The 19,136-nt window shown below is 51.1% G+C and overlaps 1 protein-coding gene across 5 annotated transcripts; it reads left to right on the top strand.

Annotated features, from left to right (window-relative positions):
* The first annotated feature begins 1,857 nt into the window (after positions 1 to 1,857).
* Positions 1,858 to 18,478, top strand: Robo3 (roundabout guidance receptor 3). Of its 5 annotated transcripts, none has more exons than XM_031345250.1 (28): positions 1,858 to 2,242; positions 5,249 to 5,575; positions 5,832 to 5,989; positions 6,777 to 6,897; positions 6,994 to 7,132; positions 7,378 to 7,505; positions 7,741 to 7,865; positions 9,287 to 9,458; positions 9,733 to 9,938; positions 10,163 to 10,244; positions 10,536 to 10,698; positions 11,232 to 11,398; positions 11,923 to 12,044; positions 12,229 to 12,454; positions 12,637 to 12,758; positions 13,005 to 13,176; positions 13,523 to 13,708; positions 14,486 to 14,509; positions 14,588 to 14,630; positions 14,840 to 14,979; positions 15,329 to 15,523; positions 15,673 to 15,811; positions 15,954 to 16,166; positions 16,548 to 16,699; positions 16,825 to 16,935; positions 17,126 to 17,302; positions 17,701 to 17,924; positions 18,210 to 18,478. In XM_031345250.1, exons 1-28 carry the CDS (start codon positions 2,083 to 2,085, stop codon positions 18,219 to 18,221), a joined length of 4,206 nt encoding a protein of 1,401 aa, XP_031201110.1. In that variant the 5' UTR covers positions 1,858 to 2,082; the 3' UTR covers positions 18,222 to 18,478. The 5 variants fall into 5 exon arrangements, with proteins under 5 accessions (XP_031201110.1, XP_031201109.1, XP_031201111.1 ...); XM_031345249.1 differs by having other exon boundaries at positions 10,533 to 10,698; XM_031345251.1 differs by lacking the exon at positions 14,486 to 14,509 and having other exon boundaries at positions 10,533 to 10,698.
* Positions 18,479 to 19,136: the final 658 nt, after the last annotated feature.

Here is a 19,136-nt window from a genome sequence, read left to right as displayed (position 1 = left end):
GGGTGACAAGCCCCTAGACACCGGCGGAGGGTGTGTTTGCCCAGAGGCCGGCCGGGAGCAAATCGGGGGATTAGGATAGGGCAAGATCGGCATGGTTAGGGAGTTTCCAGCCTTCCCAGCTCCAAAGCAGGGCCCGGTGCCAAGAAGTTAAGTTTTTTGCCCTGCTTGGGCTTCTAACGTGATGGAACCTGTAAGACCAGCCCGCAGAAGGCCAAGCAAAAGGTCCCTAAGATCCCGAACCCTAGGATCAGAGCAGATTAAATCGTCCGATTCGTCCTTAACCTAGAAGGGATTGGTCTCGAATGGTGATGGTTTCTGATTGGCAAATTCGCACACCCTTACCTCTCCTGCTGAATGTGGTCTAGCCCTGCAGCAAGCCCTTGCGGTAAGGGTCTGATGTAAAAAAGTCTATCTCTTTAGTACCCTAACCTACCCCATTCTTAAGACCTGCCCAGATTTTGTCTTCAGCGGATGCACCAGGTACCCAGTTCAGCACCCACAGATGACACTGGCTTATGAGTTCCCAGGGCTCTAAGTCCCGTGGGAGTGTCCTACAGAACTTAGAGCCCCATCAACCCTCACCGTTTAGTTCATCCTGCCTTGAGCTCTCTGGTCCTGGACAGAGGACTCCAAAGTCCCAGAGTCTGAGTTCCCTTGGTAGGAGAGTGGATTGTAGGGACAAACTGGCTGGCAGAAACACGTTTCTCTACTCATTGACCTGCTTTCGGTCTGAAATCCACCACAGTTTCACCTTCCACCCTGGGATAGCTCTCTGAGCTGTCTTCCTGTGCAGGCGTCCCCTGACGGATCAGAAGCAGCCGCTGCACGACTGCCATCGTCGCATAGCCTAAGAGCAATCCAAACCCCATCACTTTCTCATCCGCAGAACCTACTGCAAGATGGGAAGGAAACCCAGGGTCTCTTGCTCCACATTCAACATTATTTCCAGTCTAGAAAAAGTGTGTGCAGGAGAGGGGCAAAAGCAAAGATGATTGACTGCGACATCTCCAAGGCCAAAATAACCCTATTCAAGACAGAACTGGGGCTTTGGTTTCCCTGTTGCACACCCCAACTCGGAGGATAACCAGCTGTTATCAAGTTCCAGCAGTTTCACACAATTCGGCCTTCACCCGGTCTATGGCACTTTGCTTCCTTTGTTCTAGACTTTTTGGTCTCTTCAAAACTGTAAAACAACTTCGTAAAACATGCCAGAGCGGAGCAATGCACTATGCTAATAGGTGCGAGCTGCCTGGATTTTCGGAGTCTCCTCCAATTTTACTCAGTTCTAAGCACCCGGCAGGAATTCCCGACGAGGAGGGGTTGGGGGTGGGTATCTGGAGCAGGACTCCAGGTCAAGTTGGGTCATTGTATCCCTGTGGGTTCCTAGTGGCAAACCACAGGATTAGGGGGAATCGGGCGCGTACGTGGGGTGATCCAGAGGTGGAATTCTATTCTTCTCCCCCAGCTCCCAAGTATACTAGCATCTTGTGCTCACGGTTCCAAGCACCAGAATTTGAAAGGCACTGGAAGCTAGGACATTGAGAGCTCAAGAGCGTCTGCTCTTCTAATGCCTCAGCTTATCTGGCGTCCAAGAAAGAAAACAATTCTTGCTATAATTTTAGAAAAAAAGGGCAGAGTCTGACAGAGGCTCAGTCAGCGTCTTGGGTGCTCCGAGAGAGAGGAAAACTCTCCCGCCAGGTTCAGAGCAACATTTTGATGAGAGGAGTGTGGGGCGGGGACTCTTAACTTGCGCGCGGCCCTGCTAGTGGCCGTTCTGGTGGAGGTGGGGGTATAGAGAGAGGAGGATTAAGCCCTTAATTACGGCGTGATCCGAGTGGCACCTGCTTTCCGCCCGCCCAGCTCCCAGGGGATTCTGGCACTGGAGAGTGGAGAGAAGAATCAGTGAAGGAGGACAGCCCGCGCAGAGGCACGGCCGGTACCCAGGCACGCCTGCAGGACAGCGGCATCGTGGCTGCCGCAGCGCGCAAAGGCTGTGGAGGGGCTTACGGCTCCCGGCCCACGGGTCCCAGACCCAGGGGCTGGGCTCCGAGGCCCCCGCCCAAGACCCAGGCGGGCTGCGCTATGCTGCGCTACCTGCTTAAAACACTCCTACAGATGAACTTGTTCGCGGACTCCCTGGCCGGGGACATCTCCAACTCCAGTGAGCTACTCTTCGGCTTCAACTCCTCGCTGGCAGCGCTCAGTCCTAGTCTGCTTCCTCCTGGAGACCCCTCTCTCAATGGTGAGACTGTTCGATGGGGACCTTAGATTTGGGGATCGGGGTGACAGGGGTGCTTGGAAGGGAAGATCAAAGGTCTCCTTCCCTTCCAGGACCCAGGGGCGCCTGTCAGGGCCCTCCTGGGAAGTGGGGTCCCAAGGGAGCCTCTGAGTCGGTGTATTTGCCTGTGGTGGAGGGCTGCTGAGCCCGTTTCTCCTCATCTCTCCTACTACCCACCTAACACACCCACCCCAGGTGGGGGAACCGTGAAGGGCAAATCCCAAGCTAAGAAGGGAGGTCGGAAGAAGGCTCGCTGTCGCCAGTCGGCCAAGGCTAAATCGGGCACTAGGTGATCCACCCAAGTAGTAGAAGTAGTAGATGTCTCTTGAAGAACCTAAAAAAGTTTTCAAAAACCTCACTCAGATCAAGGGTGAGAAAGCCCCGAACTTTGTAGGTGTGTTGATGCGGAGGGTCAAAGTCAGCGATCTTTTTTCAAGGAAACTTAGTGCTAAGTTTGTATCCCCTATGAGAATCACAGCTGACCCAGCCTGGCAGAGCGGTGGCGAGGTCGTTACCGCTAATTACAGTGATTAATAAATAACTTGAGACAGCGCTGCATCCCTGAGCGCCCCAGGCAGAGAGAGGCCTGATCGCGCTCCCTGCTGGCTACGTCGGGAACTCTTCCACTGCGAAGCCTCTGCCTCACCTAGGTTAGGGCCACCGGACTCTGACTGGCCACCTTTGCGGAGGGTCTCTCTCTCTCTCTCTCTCTCTCTCTCTCTCTCTCTCTCTCTCTCTCTCTCTCTCCCCCTCCTTCTCTTCCTCCCCCACCCCCCATCTCTCTGGTACTCAGGTGCAGGGGAGGAGCCCCAGAGCTCCATTTGCATGGTCATTAGCTATTCATTAGGCTGCTGTCGAAGCATCTCTGGAGACTCCCGAATGACAGGGAAGAAATTCCAGGGAAAGGGAGCCCGTGTTGTGTCTGCAGGAATTAGGGGAAAGGATGGACCAGAAGGGTGTTGTATGGAAAGAGTTTGAAGACGGCTGGGATTATCCAGTCTTGTCACTTTTGAGGAGTCCCAAGAGACTAAGCAGTTATTTTCTCGGATTTTCGACTCACCTAGAGCTTTATACCAGACATCTATCTTCTCATTTAAGCTTAAAAAGCCAGTGAGGGAAGATGGTTGTTGCTCGCTCCACACTGCCACTAGGAAAACACAGTCACAGAGGGTGAAGAATAGGTCAGTGATCGCAAAAGCAGCATAGAGCAAAATCTTGGCAGCAGGGAACCTAAGTGTATGTTCATCACATACGAGAGGTTTGTGAAGATGGGGTGGGTTTAGAAATACTAGAGCCTAGAGTCTCATTCAGGCAGAGGCTATAGGAGTAAAGTGCTGGTGTAGGTGTGGGGGAGGCTATTAAATAAATAACTTGTCATAGCTACTGATGTGCTTTGCATCCTTTTGGGATTCTGAGCCTCCACATCACAGATAAAGAGGTGAAATTTAGAGACTCGAGCCCTTTTGGTTTTTTGAGACCTAGATTAGCTATGTAACCCAATCAGCCTCTGAACGTCTGATCCAAATGCCTCCACACCCAGAGCGATGGATTTACAGGCATGGGCCACCAATGGGCTGCAGTTAAACAAGTCCAACTTACTAACTCTGGGAAGTCTCAAATCTGAGGTTCCAGCTCAGAGCGTTTCAAAGCCAAAACTTGTGTTCTAGCCACTCCAGGGGCCTCTCTCGGTGGGTGGAGAAAAGAGACGCGTGAGCAGCAGAGATTTCTTCCATCTGGAAGGGAAAAGACTGAGAAATTTATTCTCTTCCATACGTGGGAGAGAAACTGATTTTACTCCGAGCAATCAAATCAACTCTACCAGGGTGGAGCCTGCACCCGACCCGCCCCAGCTTTCTCTATACCCAAACTCTTAAAAGGAAGGGCAAGAAACCTAATCCCCCACTGGGCTTAGAACCAAGAGGTCCCTGAGGATCTTGGAACAGGGTAGGCGGGGTGGGGGCGAGAGAGAGCGGCAGAACAGATGCGCCCAGTAGTCCCTGGTTATTTAAGGACACCAGATTGTTGCAAGGCTTCAGCGCCGCCTACTGGCAGAAACGGATAGGTCTGACTGAGAGCTTAGTCAGTATTTAACTATCCGGTATAGGCGAGAATGAGGATGGGGCTACAAATGGGGGCCTGGGAACATTTGTGGGTGAGGATGACACCTGGATCCCAAACCTGAGGCAGGGGACAGACCAGCTTCAGGACGGAGGTCTGTAGGACAGGAGAGAGGCAGGGGCAGAATCTACAGAGCAACGGTTTCAAGAGAGCTAGGGAGGAAAGGAATTTTTCTGATTTTTAAAACTGTACCTCAGGAAAAGCAACACCACTTAAATTTCCACTTCCACAATGTTTAGTTTCTGTGATGTCACAGGATGGAAATAAGAAGAAGAAGAAAAAAACAACCGGTGATTACCTGGGCCCTCATAGCATTCAAATTAAGAACCTTTCTAGTCTTAGCCCCCACCCTTAACACATTTTCTTAAACGAAGGATCCAGGACAATTAACTTTGTTCATTTTATCTGTGGGAGCAGAGATCACGCAGAGATAAATAATCTTAGTGTCTGCTGTGGTATAGTATGCATGGTTTGTTGCTCACTGAGCAAGAATTATATGCGAACCTGGGTGTGTGAGTGTAGATCAGCTTGCTAGGGTACAGGTTCCTCACCAAATCATGCTCAGCCACCTCTCACTAGTGGAGAAAGGAGGCCTGGATCTCAAGGAGACCCAGAAAGCCTTCCTAGGAGTTTGTGCCCGGATCCCTCTAAAGATTTGCCTATCTGAGGGCATTTCTGTTCCAGGCTGACACCAGAGCCTACAGAGCAGGAGGATAGGTGGCCTTTGCAGGTAGCTCTCTAGCAAAGGAGCATGGGAGATGAGCGAGGGAGAGGGTTCGCTTACTCTCTAGAGCAAGCCTTGGTCTTCCCCCAGTTGCCTTGCTGGGTCCTTTGAGTTCCCTTCTTCTCCAGGTTCAAGAGTTGGACCAGAGGATGCCATGCCACGCATCGTAGAGCAGCCGCCAGATCTACTGGTTTCCAGGGGCGAGCCTGCCACTCTGCCCTGTCGTGCCGAAGGCCGGCCTCGACCTAACATCGAGTGGTACAAGAATGGGGCGCGCGTGGCGACTGCACGGGAGGACCCGCGCGCTCACCGTCTGCTGCTGCCCAGCGGCGCCCTCTTCTTTCCCCGCATTGTGCACGGGCGTCGCTCTCGGCCTGACGAGGGTGTCTACACCTGTGTGGCTCGCAACTACCTGGGAGCAGCGGCTAGCAGAAACGCCTCTCTGGAAGTAGCTGGTGAGAGAGTTCGGTCACCTGATGCTTCTAGAGCCTGGGGCACTCGGAAAGAACAACAGAGAGTTGGGCTGGGGGGCGGGGCGGAGCGGGGTCAAACCAAACCTGGACCATGGGGGAGGAAGTAGGTTTGACTTCGTATTTCAGAAAACCGAGTCAATTGTGACCCCCACCCTGACACTCTGCTCCTCTTAACATCATTCTACCTTGTTTATTTCTTTTTTGACCTTTCTCCCCATGGCCCCTTCTCTATTCTCAGTTCTCCGTGATGATTTCCGGCAATCGCCTGGGAACATGGTGGTAGCGGTGGGGGAGCCAGCAGTAATGGAATGTGTGCCCCCCAAGGGTCATCCAGAGCCTTTGGTGACCTGGAAGAAGGGCAATACAAAGCTTAAGGAAGAGGAGGGAAGGATCACCGTGAGTGTGTGTGTGTGTGTGTGTGTGTGTGTGTACACGTGCGCACACATGTAGGTATGGAGTCTAGGACATGCTTCAGAGGATGAAGTCTTAAATCTAAGACCGTGCTTCTCAGCCTGTGGGTTATGACCCCTTTGGGGGTTGCATATCAAATATCCTGCATATCAAATATTTACATTACTTCTGCATATCAAATATTTACGTTATGATTCATAACAGTCACAAAATTACAGTTATGAAGTAGCAACAAAAAAATTTATGGTTGGGGGTCACCACAATATAAGAAACTGTATTTATCAAAGGGTTGCAGCATCAGGAAGATTGAGAGCCACTAGTCTTAAGGTTCTTGAAACCTATGAATAATGTCTTGGTATTGTACAGAAGATGATCTGAAATTAAGCTATAAACAAAGAACTCAGGTTTTTAAAAAAAAGTGGAAAGAGCTGGGTGTTAGTGCACACCTCTAATTCCAGCACTTGGGAGACAGAGGCAGGCAGATCCTTGAATTTAAAGCCACTCTGGTCTACAAAATGAGTTCTAGGGCACCCAGAGCTAAACAGAGAAACCCTGTTTCAACACCTCCCCTAAAAAAACAAAGTCAAGAGAGATACCATGATGCCCCAAAGCCCTATATCTGACACACGAATCAACTTCATTAGTTTTCTTCATTAGTTTACTATAAAAACCAAGTAAAATTTACACACACACATCATGCACACGCGTACATACACACTCACAAACATTTTGATGGCTGTAAAGGACCAATGTTACCATTGTCATTCTCCAGATACGTGGAGGAAAGCTGATGATGTCACACACGTTCAAGAGTGATGCTGGCATGTATATGTGTGTAGCCTCCAACATGGCTGGAGAACGAGAGAGTGGGGCAGCTGAACTTGTGGTACTGGGTAGGCACCGGGCATTTTGGAGTTATGGGAGTGTGTAGCCCAGTGAACAAGTAGCTGTGCAGAACCCCTGACAGTTCAATGGCTCCTACTCTGTAGAGCGTCCCTCATTTCTGCGTAGACCAATAAACCAGGTTGTCCTGGCTGATGCCCCTGTGAATTTCCTGTGTGAGGTGCAGGGAGATCCCCAGCCCATTCTACGCTGGCGCAAGGATGATGGGGAGCTGCCCACCGGCAGGTGAGAAGCCCCTTCCTACTGACTGCAGAGGGATCCAAGGAGCCCCAGACATAACCTGGCCATGGCATAGAGAAATGTATTTCCCAGAACTAGTGGTCCCTGGCTAAACTTATCTCATGTAGTGGGTGCCATCTTCTTCTGTGCCATTTGAACCTTTGCCTATCTTGACCCTGGTGTTTGTTCTGGGGGAGAGAGAAGGGGTTTGTAGCTGTGGCCAACCCAGCTTGGTGTGGGGAGTGGAGCAGGTATGAGATTCGGAGTGACCACAGCCTTTGGATCGACCAAGTGAGCTCTGAAGACGAGGGGACATACACCTGTGTGGCAGAGAACAGTGTGGGCCGTGCAGAGGCATCTGGCTCCCTCAGTGTTCACGGTGAGGGCTCTTCCTGGGTCAGCTTGCAGGGGTGATATGTAGGGTGGTGTTGGAAGAGAATGGGGGAGAGAGGACAGAATTGGAGGTATGGGTAGATAACATGAGATCCTTCTGGAGGGAGAAAAGGTAAAGCCAATGAGAGCTGAACCAGAGATGGTCACCTGCTCTATTCAGCCAGCTTTGGACTTCTCTACCACTGACTCCCAGCTCCTTTTTTTGTCTCTTTCCTTCCCAGTCCCACCACAATTTGTGACTAAGCCCCAGGACCAGACAGCAGCTCCTGGAGAAAATGTGTCATTCCAATGTGAGACCAAAGGAAACCCTCCACCTGCCATCTTCTGGCAGAAGGAAGGGAGTCAAGTGGGTAGCCCGTTCCAAAGCTCTGACTGATTTTCCTTCCAGATCTTTCTCTCCCTCCACTTTGTATAAACCTCTCTCCCAGCTTCCTGTCCCAGAAACTCTTGCAGATTGAAAGGGGCAAATAAAACAATGAAGATAAAAAAAACCCGGAGCATTTGGGTGCTTGAACAATTCAATGATAATACAGCAATATGTTAGGTGGTGCAGAACGTTTGTGAGTGGCAAGTTCTAAGAGGATCTTTATGTGTTGAGCAGTGCTGTCTTGAAAGTAGAAATCCAGTTAAGTTTTTCTTCCCCCAAACCCTTTGGACCTTGGCTTTTGGACCTGGAAACCAAGTATTGAAGGAATTAAAGTTTCTTAGGGTAGTATGACTTGCTCTATTGATTGCTCATTCCATCAGGGGTGATCACAGCCATCTCCTTTCTATCTATTAAACGAATCCAGATCACACTACCCAAAAGAACGGAAGTTACAATCTAAGTGATTTTCTCTATGGAAAGAGTGGGCACTGTGCTACAGGGTCACTATAGTAAATCTGGTTATCCCCACACTTCAGGAAAACTACAAGGTTTTTGTCCCAAACCCATGTTCTCAATGTCTCCAGTTCTTGCGACTGTTATATTTTAATTAGGTCCCCATGGGGATGAAAATGGTGTTGGTAGGAGGGAGTAAGAGGGGGTCAGTCAGAGCCTCAGCCTGGCCCATTGTCCAGAGACCCAAACCTGTTTTCCTTCCTTCCCATGTGTCTCTCTAAAGTAAAATGCTAAGCCACAAAATGTTTAACATATATCACATTGTTTTATAAAACATTCACATGATTGCTTCATACTGAGTTTGACCCCTAAGTTTTTAGAGTCAAATTGGGAGAAATTGGGGCTCATAAAGATATACTTGCTCAGAGGTTTTATTTTAGTTGTTGTTGGTTAGTTGGTTCTTCCTTTTAAAAAAGATTTATTTTATGTGCATTGGTATTTTGCTTTCATGTATGTCTATGTGAGGGTGTCAGATCTACCAGAACTAGAGTTATAGACAGTTGTGAACTGCTGTGTAGATGCTGGGAATTGAACCCAGGTCCTCTAGAAGAGCAGTCAGCGCTCTTAACTCCTGAGCCATCTCCCCAGCCCCTAGGTGGTTCATCTTCTGAGCTAAGGTCGGTTTCTTATCTTGTGATCCTCCTGCCTTATCTCAGAGCTTAGTTTCTTAGAGTTTCTCAACCAATAAAGTCACAGAATTGGGGCATGTACCTCAAGCGCTTCTAATAAATGCCTGTCTTTTTTGTCAGTTGGCCTAACTAATTTGGCCAGGGTCATGTCAATGGCTGGAGGCAGAGTACAAACTAAAATCTTAGGTCTTCTCTCAGCAGGTGTAAGTTTCTCTACATCCTGCCCATACCCCATCTTGTTTCCTTGCTCCATCCTAGGTCCTGCTTTTCCCTAGTCAGTCACTTCAGCCCATGGGACGCCTCTTAGTCTCTCCAAGAGGCCAGCTCCATATCACTGAAGTAAAGATCGGGGATGGTGGCTACTACGTGTGCCAGGCTGTCAGTGTGGCTGGTAGCATCCTAGCAAAGGCCCTGTTAGAGATAAAAGGAGGTATGTGTTCGTGGAGAGTGGGTTGGACCCAGGATCTGCAAAGATTGTTTAAAGAGATCTGTTTCCCTTGGATGCTGGTCAATGTGTCTAAAAGGGAAATGGCATTTTCCTTAGGGACATTCTTGATGTTTGGAAACTAGCAGCAAAATGGTCCCAGGTAGAGACTAGAAACGGTTGTTAAAGCCTTCTTAGATGACAAGGAGGGAGGAATGAGATGGTAAAACAAACAAGGCGGAAGGACAAGGTTTCCTGACCCAAGTTCTCCCTCTCTCAGCCCCCATAGATGGGCTGCCTCCCATCATTCTCCAGGGACCAGCCAATCAGACGCTGGCACTTGGCTCTTCTGTGTGGCTGCCATGCAGAGTGGCTGGAAACCCTCAGCCCAATGTCAAGTGGAAGAAAGATGAGAGGTGGCTGCAGGAGGATGACTCACAGTTCAACTTAATGGACAATGGCACTCTATACATTGCCAGTGTACAGGTGAGTGTCATCCCTAGAATCCTCGTAACTGGAAAATAGCTATCTGGTCCACATTCCAACTCTAGTAAGTACCAACTAGGCATCTAATCCATTTCTACCTCTCTGCTCTCTCAGACTTCCTAAAGTATCCAGCATCTTCCTCATCCTTCTGTTACCTGCCTCTCCACCCCTTCACCCTACTTTACTCCACTCCCAGTGGGCCAGCACTCTACCTTCTCCTACAGGAGATGGACATGGGTTTCTACAGCTGTGTGGCCAAGAGTTCCATAGGAGAGGCCACATGGACTGGCTGGCTTAGGAAGCAAGGTAAGTTTATCCATCAGTCTAGTCTTGCAGCAGCTTTCTCCAGATTTTTTTTTTTTAAGCCAATATCTTTCAAGCCTCAGGGTTAATTTTATCTTCCAAATGCTATGTTGGTGGGGATGAGGATGGACTGGATGAGGATGGATCATATATGTTGGGAGACAGATGTGAGTCTGGGTTAATATGCTAAGCTACCATTGCCGCTCTTGGAGCTCCACAGCTTTTCTAGGAAGGAAGCAGGTCTCACTTTCTTCCCCAGTCTCTCTATCTAACGATAATCTATCACTGCAGAAGATGGGGGAGCATCATCAGGTCCAGCAACAGAACCCAATAATCCTCCAGGCCCTCCCTCTCAGCCAATAGTCACAGAGGTAACCACAAACAGCATTACCTTGACCTGGAAGCCCAATCCACAGTCTGGCACCACAGCTACCTCCTATGTGATAGAGGCCTTCAGGTAGGGAGACGATGTCGTGTGTCTGTGTCTGTGTGCTTGCAAGTATGCATGTGTATATGCATATGTGCACATAGAGACCACAGCATAGTATCAAGTGGCCTCCCCCATGGTCTGTGAGACAGTCTTGCTTTGAACCTGGGTCTCACTAACTGGTTAGACAGGCTGACTAGTCATCTCTGGGGATCTGCCTGTCTCTATCCTCCTCCCCCAACAAATGCTAAGATAACAGGTGCACGCCACCACACCCAGGGTTTATGTGGGTGCATGGGATCTGAACTCAGGTCCTCATGCTTACTCAGCAGGCATTTACCTACTGAGCCATGTCTCCAGGACCATGGTGATAACTGTTGACTATAAAGCTGGAGAGTTAAAAAGAAGGGGGATCCTATGTCCTTTAGGGCCTTTGCTATTTGGGGATAATGATTCTCTAGGCCTCCTCTCCCAAGCTAAGGTTCTATAGGGAATGGGTGAGACTGAGTAGACAGATTGGGCATTCCTGGCTTAGATGGTCCTGTCATCTCATTCCTTCTTAGCCAAGCAGCTGGCAACACATGGCGGACGGTGGCAGATGGGGTGCAGCTGGAAACGCACACCGTCAGTGGCCTGCAGCCCAATACCATCTACCTATTCCTAGTGAGAGCTGTTGGAGCCTGGGGCCTCAGTGAACCCAGTCCTGTCTCTGAGCCTGTTCAAACTCAAGGTAAGGCCAGAGGCCTTATGGGTATGAATATGAATGAGTGACAGCAGAGAGTAGGCCCCACCCCATCCAAACCACAGAATGGTGGCGGTTCACCAGGTTTTCTTTTGATTTGCCAAGTCTATACTGATGGCCCAGACTATAGCAGGAAGTCATGTTTCTCTCTCGTGGAAGGCCCAAGAAAGGGAGGAGGGGAAAATGAGGGAGTGTGAGAGTCATTCATCTCAGCAACTCCTTACCATTGAGCCTCTTAACCACATGTAGTACATATTGCTAAGACTAAAAGGGATTTGGGAGAATCAAGTGCATAGTAGAGACAATGAGTTGAGGCCTCTAATGAACACAAAAGGAAAAAAAAAATCATGTTAGTTGTTCCTCCTAGTTACCTCTGTAAAAGATTCCCCTAATGTAGTTGTGCTATAAGGCATTATAGTCTGTGACCCTGGCAGAGACAGAACATAAACATAGACTTAGTACAAACTTCTTGCCTTTGGTGGCCCCTGCTGACTGGGCTCTTCGCTCAGCAGAAAGCAGCCTGTCTAGGCCAGTGGAGGACCCATGGAAAGGCCAACGAGGACTAGCAGAAGTGGCCGTGCGAATGCAGGAGCCCATACTCCTTGGGCCCAGAACTCTGCAGGTGTCCTGGACTGTGAGTGTGGCGTCAGGATGTGGTTAAAGATGGCATGGTAATGGGGGACATGAGGCCATCTGAGGAGGGGGAGTAGTGGGTGAGAGGCTAGGGAAGGCAAGAGTGGACTAGGACTGGGCTTGTGGGTCCTGTGTGGCTGCAGCCTCCTCCAGGACTAGAACACACTCTTTTCTATTTCCTATAGGTGGATGGTCCAGTCCAGCTGGTGCAAGGATTCCGTGTGTCTTGGAGAATTGCAGGCCTTGACCAAGGAAGCTGGACAATGCTAGACCTACAGAGTCCACACAAGCAAAGTACTGTGCTAAGAGGACTCCCTCCAGGGGCCCAAATCCAGATCAAGGTGCAAGTCCAAGGCCAAGAGGGGCTGGGGGCTGAAAGCCCTTTTGTGACCAGGAGCATTCCCGAGGAGGGTAAGGATGTGATGCAGAGTGATATAGACTGGAGAGGAGGGAGAAGAGGGAGATTTGAGCAGCAAGGTGGCAAGGGAGGATGCCTTTCAGTTCTGTCATGTAAGGGCTGGGAGGAGGAAGCTTGGGACAGCTTGCAATGACTGTCTGTGTCCTTCTTCTTACCATGCTCCACCCTGGGCTAGCCCCCAGTGGCCCCCCTCAGGGAGTGGCTGTGGCCTTGGGGGGTGATCGAAACAGCAGTATCACTGTATCCTGGGAGCCTCCACTTCCCTCCCAGCAAAATGGGGTCATCACTGAATACCAGGTACAGAGTCAGGCTGGGGATTGGTGAGTGGGCTGGGTGCTGGGAGTGGGTTGGTGGAGGTGAGACATAAGCCTAAAAGTTATGGTGGAGGATGGAGGTAATCTTTGGGTCTGGGAAGAGTCTGGGAGAGAGGAAAAGGGTTCGACGCATTGTCTTCAGGGCTGAGTTTCTCCTAGCTGCAACCCCAAGTTTCTCCATGGGACCTAAATCCAATTCCTGACAACACTGTATCTGGGATCTCCCTAGATCTGGTGCCTGGGTAACGAAAGCCGATTCCATCTCAATCGATCTGCAGCAGGCTGGGCACGCTCTGTGATGTTTCGGGGACTGCTACCGGGCCTGCTCTATCGAACCCTGGTGGCAGCAGCTACCAGCGCTGGCGTGGGCGTGGCCAGTGCCCCAGTGCTAGTGCAGCTGCGTGAGTCCGGTGATGGGCATGGGAGAGCAGAGCTAGAGAACTTGGGGGAGACAAGAGTGGCAGAGCTTTAACTCCCTCACTCCCTCACTCGGGAGGCAGAGGCGGTTGACTCTCTGTGAATTCGAGGCCAAGCCTGGTGTATGTAGAGAGTTCCAGGCCAGCCAAGGATACAGTGAGATCTTGTCTCAAAATAAATAAATAGAATGAAATTAGATAATAAAAATTTCAAAGTAATAAAAAATAACTTGGGGGAATAGTGGGGTAGTTGGGCTGACGGATCCGGAGTGCGGCTTTCCGAGCCCCTGGATTTCGGGTTCGTCTCCTTTCATCTTTCTGACCCCCACAGCATTCCCTCCGGCGGCGGAGCCCGGGCCCGAGGTCAGCGAGGGGCTGGCGGAACGGTTGGCTAGGGTGCTGCGGAAGCCCGCTTTCCTGGCTGGCAGCAGCGCGGCCTGCGGGGCGCTGCTACTCGGGCTCTGCGCCGCCCTCTACCGGCGCCAGAAGCAGCGCAAAGAGCTCAGTCACTACACCGGTGAGAGCCACGCCTCCGGGCACTAGGATCATACGTGGGCGGGGCTTCGGGGAGGCGGGGCCTCAACTGAGTAGATGGGCCGGGCCTGAGGTGGATCCACAGAGAGCCCTGCCCATCAGAATAGGACGTGGCGCTAAAAGTGGAGAGCCTTGGACGTGAGAGGGCGGTTCCAGATGGGGAAGTACCTAGATTTGGACAGAGGGATCGGATTTAACACTGGGACACTGGCTTTGCAGCTCAACCTCAGTAAACAGGGAAGTACCTTTCAAGTCAGAGGGCCTGTATTGACCCCTTGACGTCTAGACTGGCCGGCTCAAAGATCTACTCATTAATAAAAGTAATCTCTGAAGTTTGGTTACATGTAGGAATCACTTGGAAAAGCTTTAGGATAAAAAAAAAGTGAAAATGAAGCCAGATGTGGTGGTTCTCACCTGCATTCCAAGCACCTGGGACTGGCAGAAGTAGGAGGACCAGGAGTTCAAAACTATCCTTGGCTTATAGTGAGGTCAAGGCCAGTCTGGGCTTCATGAAATCTTGACTCAAAGGGAGTGTGTGTGTGTCGGGGGAGGGGGTTGGGGGGATAGACAGTGACAGAAGACAGACAGAGAGACAGAGACAGAGAGTCAGAGACAGAGACAAACTTGAGTCTCATTCCAAGAAATTAGTATAAACATGAGTAGATTTGGGACCAGGATCAAGGAGTAGACAAACAAATGGGGTTCCTAACCACTCACCTCATTTCCCCTCTTCTTTTTCTTCCGGGTTCCTTTTCGGAAGCTTCCTTTGCCTATACACCTGCAGGTAAGCCTCTCTGCTCTATGGGGTTCAGAACCCCAATACCAGCTCTTCTCTCACCGCTTTCCCCTTTATCTTCCTTAGTGTCCTTTCCACATTCAGAAGGCCTTTCTGGATCCAGTTCCAGGTAATTCTTGGGACCTTTCTAACAATAATTGTTTTGACAGAGAGAGTATCCCTTCCACTCCAGGCCTGACCACCTCTCCATGTTCAACCTCTCCCAGTTCCTACCCCTAACTATCATTTCTGTCCCATGACTCTTGATTTCTGCCATCTTCCTCCCTTCGCTGGCCTCTTTTGGCTCCCCATTCCCAATATTCACCTGCTCCCCCTCAGGCCACCCATGGGCCTTGGCCCTGCTGCCTACCCATGGCTGGCAGACTCCTGGCCCCACCCACCTCGGAGTCCCTCAGCTCAGGAGCCCCGGGGGAGCTGCTGCCCCAGCAATCCTGATCCAGATGATAGATACTACAATGGTGAGGAGCTCTAATTTCCTTAAGGGGGTCCACCTACCCCATCCCCCAAGATTTAGCCCTCTCCCACCCTCACTTCTTACTCTGTCAGCTTCCTGGGGGCACACTGAAGAGATCTGAGGAAGCCTGGCCTTCCTGAATTTGGTTAGTCCTTGGAGGACTGGGGAATGACCTTGGGCTTGAGCTATAGCATAGCTATCAGAACTCAACCTTTGCCTTGGTTTGACGTGTCAGATTTGGGGTGGGGGAGGAAGTTGATCCTATGGAATCTCCTTCTGCTTTCCATCTCCCTCTGTCCCCTGTGTTTGTGTGTCTGCCTCCTCCCCTGGGCTTCCCTCTTTCTCCTCCCCAGAGGCAGGAATCTCCCTGTACTTGGCTCAGACTGCACGGGGTGCTAATGCCCCTGGTGAGGGTCCTGTCTACAGCACCATTGACCCAGTAGGGGAAGAGCTTCAGACCTTCCACGGAGGGTTCCCTCAACATTCTTCTGGGGACCCAAGCACCTGGAGCCAGTATGCTCCTCCCGAATGGAGTGAGGGGGACAGTGGTATGACCCCAGTTCTTAACCTCCTCATTTTAGTCCCCTCCACAATACCCTCCATCTTCTGGCCTGGCCGGTCACTTCCTTCTGACACACTGACTCATCTCTGGCTCTTTTCTGCATGTTCCTGGCGTGCCCCTATCTCCTCTCCTCAGGAGCCAGGGGAAACAAAGGGAAGCTTCTAGGCAGACCTGTCCAGATGCCATCTTTGAGCTGGCCAGAAGCCCTGCCGCCACCTCCCCCTTCCTGTGAACTGAGCTGTCCAGAGGAGCCTGAGGAGGAGCTAAAGGGCAGGTAGAGACACTGTCAGCAGCACGTGCCCCTCATATTTAGAGAAGCCCAGGACGTCCTAGAGCAGCAAATGGGCAGAGATGCTTCCAGAGGAAAATGTGACGCTACTCAATCACTTGCTTCTCATCTTCCTTCCCCACCTCAGTTCGGATGTGGAAGAGTGGTGCCCACCAGTGCCTGAGAAAAGCCACTTGATTGAGTCAAGCTCCAGTGGTGCGTGCAAGGCGGCTCCAGCCCGAGGGGAAACTCCTTCCCCTACCTCTTCTTATGGACAGCAGTCCACAGCCACTCTTACCCCCTCACCTCCTGATCCTCCCCAGCCCCCTACTGACATCCCACATCTCCATCAGATGCCCAGGTAAGGAGGTGTTGAATAGCCTGCATATTATAGGCCCTCTGTAGACATTTGTTCGATGGGTGGATGGACATAAAGGGGAAGAGAGTCCAGAGGTCTCCTGGCTGTGTTCAGGTGACAGCATGCCGTGGGAAGGAAGATGACGTCGAGCAGAGCTCTCACTCATCTTCCAGGCTGTCTCTCTTTGGAGTGGGTCGGCAGAGTTCCAAGGCATTGCATGCAAACATGGATGTCCTCACGCTTTCCCAGTTTGAGGCCTTGTGGGGGGACAAATCATGTCTTGCCTATCTAAATATTAGGTCGAGTGTACAGCATAATAACTGGCGCAAAGTAAGCTCTTGTTTCTGTGGAGTGAACACATGCTGAGGCCTTATGTCGTTGCAGGAGGGTGCCCCTAGGGCCAAGTTCTCCTCTCAGCGTATCCCAGCCCGCTCTGAGTAGCCATGACGGAAGGCCCGTTGGTCTGGGGGCTGGCCCCATCACCTCCTATCACGCTAATCCCAGTCCTGTCCCTAGTACAGCCAGCAGTGCACCAGGTGAGTGTGCCCGACATTCAGCTTGCTTCCACCTCACTGTCTCCCCTCAAAGCTTGTTTTCCCTTTACAACCTCCTTTCTCAATGCCTTCCCATACCTTCCTCCCTTTGTCTCTTAATCCTACAGGGAGAACTCGCCAGGTAACTGGAGAGATGACTCCCCCACTCCATGGACACCGTGCTCGAATCCGGAAGAAACCCAAGGCTCTTCCCTACAGAAGGGAGCACAGTCCAGGGGGTAAGAAGAGCCCTGGGCCTGGGAGATGGTAACACTTAGTAGAGAGAATTGGCAGGAAACCAAGAGGAATGGAGCAGGTGACACCAAACCTTGGGTCATTTATTTGCCTCCCAGTGTCAGGGATGGGGAATGAGGAGTATTACTGTCAGGAGAATCAGGAAACTTGGCTGAAAACAAGTTTTCTCCTCAGACTTGCCTCCACCACCCTTGCCACCACCAGAGGAAGAGACAAGCTGGCCGTTGGGTCTGCGGGCAGAAAGCAGCATGTCTTCCCTAGAGCGAGAGCGCAGTGGGGAGAGGAGAGTGGCTCAGGCAGTGCCTCTAGGCGCCCAACCTCTAGGTGCCCAACGTGGGCCCCACCCAGATGGTAAGGAGAGCCAGGACAGAGGGAGGGGGACTGGAGGCTTGCAGAAGTCCCAGTAGTCCCCAGCTTCAGTTGGATTCATGTGTCTGGTCAACATTGATATTGTCTCTTGTCTCTTTCACTCCCTCTAAGTAAAAGTCCTGAGTCCCCAAGATTCCCCCTCCCCTCCCCAGGACTGAAGCCAAGGATGAAGAAAAAGTAGGGTCTGGGTGCTGTGTCCTCCCCTAATCTCTTTGTGCTCAGGAGCACCCCACATGTTTCTGAACCCATGTCATGTCAAGGTCATGTGTCAGGCCTTCAACCTGCTGGTGCCTATCCCTCAGTAATTACACAGAGCTGGGAGAGTGTTCAGGGTGGCCGGTGCACAAGTAGTGACAGTCTGCTTCCTCCTGTGGGCCCAGCCGCACTTCTAGGTTGTGCTGCAGAAGAGGCCTGGCTTCCATTCGGCAGACCAAGCTTTCTGAGCCATGGCCAGGGCACCGGCACCTGCTCTACTGCTGGTAGCAATTCTTCTAGGGGCTCCAACAGCTCTCGAGGTTCTCGGGGCTCTCGGGGCCCTGGACGCAGCCGAAGCCGAAGCCGGAGCCAGAGCCAGAGCCAGAGACCAGGACGGAAACGCAGAGAGGTGGGAACCAGAGGACATAGAGAAGAGAGCAAAGGGCTGGGAGAATAGGCCAAAGGGAAACAGAAAAGTAGTAAAGGGCTCCAGAGGAGATCACAGAGAGAGCCCAGAGAGGGTTGTAAGGGAGAAATCCTTGAGAAGGAATGACAGGGGCTGAGAATGTAATGAGGAGAGTCTGGGTATGCCACAGGAGGAGTAGACTAGAAAAAAGGCGGACACTTTCCTATGTGTGGCTTGTGACAAAATAGCAGTCCCCCACCCCTGCATTACACACTCTTTTCTCCTTAGGAACCAAGATGACCCTTCATGAAGCAATGAGCTTATTGAAAGCTCCACAGGGGAAGAATCTGAACCCCTTCCCTGGTCAACAGATGTGAGCCAAGAGGAGCAAGGATGGGCAGCCTTTCCTCCCAGCAATGACGCTTGTGATTCACTGAAGCACACTATCTGCAACAGCTCTAGTTGCCTTGGGAATCAGAGAACTAGCTCTTTCTAGTCTTCTTCTGACTGAGACATGTTTGTACAAAGGGAGAAATAAAAAAAAGCCTCCGATCTGAGTCCTGATCCCTGCTTGTTTGGTGCAGCATTGTAAGTAGAGCAGGTTGTGAAGGTCTGTAGACCAACAAACACTGGTAGCTTCGCATGCTCTTGAATTTTTGTTAAAATCACAAGAAAAGGACAAATGATAAATGATACTGGCCTGGACTGTGCCACAGAGGAACTAAAGCCACTGTCCCCCAGTATATTAGCCCACTGTCCTCCAGTGTGTGTTAGTGCACTGTCTCCCAGTGTATTAGCCCACTGTCCTCCAGTGTGTTAGTCCACTGTCCTCCAGTGTGTTAGTCCACTGTCCTCCAGTGTGTTAGTCCACTGTCCCCCAGTGTGTTAGCCCACTGTCCTCCAGTGTGTGTTAGTGCAACTGTCTCCCAGTGTATTAGCCCACTGTCCTCCAGTGTGTTAGTCCACTGTCCTCCAGTGTGTTAGTCCACTGTCCTCCAGTGTGTTAGTCCACTGTCCCCCAGTGTGTTAGTCCACTGTCCTCCAGTGTGTTAGTCCACTGTCCTCCAGTGTGTGTTAGTGCACTGTCTCCCAGTGTATTAGCCCACTGTCCTCCAGTGTGTGTTAGTGCACTGTCTCCCAGTGTATTAGCCCACTGTCCTCCAATGTGTTAGTCCACTGTCCCCCAGTGTGTTAGTCCACTGTCCTCCAGTGTGT

The sequence above is a fragment of the Mastomys coucha genome, unplaced genomic scaffold, assembly GCF_008632895.1.
Source record: "Mastomys coucha isolate ucsf_1 unplaced genomic scaffold, UCSF_Mcou_1 pScaffold23, whole genome shotgun sequence".
Lineage (NCBI taxonomy): Eukaryota > Metazoa > Chordata > Mammalia > Rodentia > Muridae > Mastomys > Mastomys coucha.
Note: the sequence above shows the minus strand (reverse complement) of the source record. Positions and strands in the feature narration are given on the sequence as shown.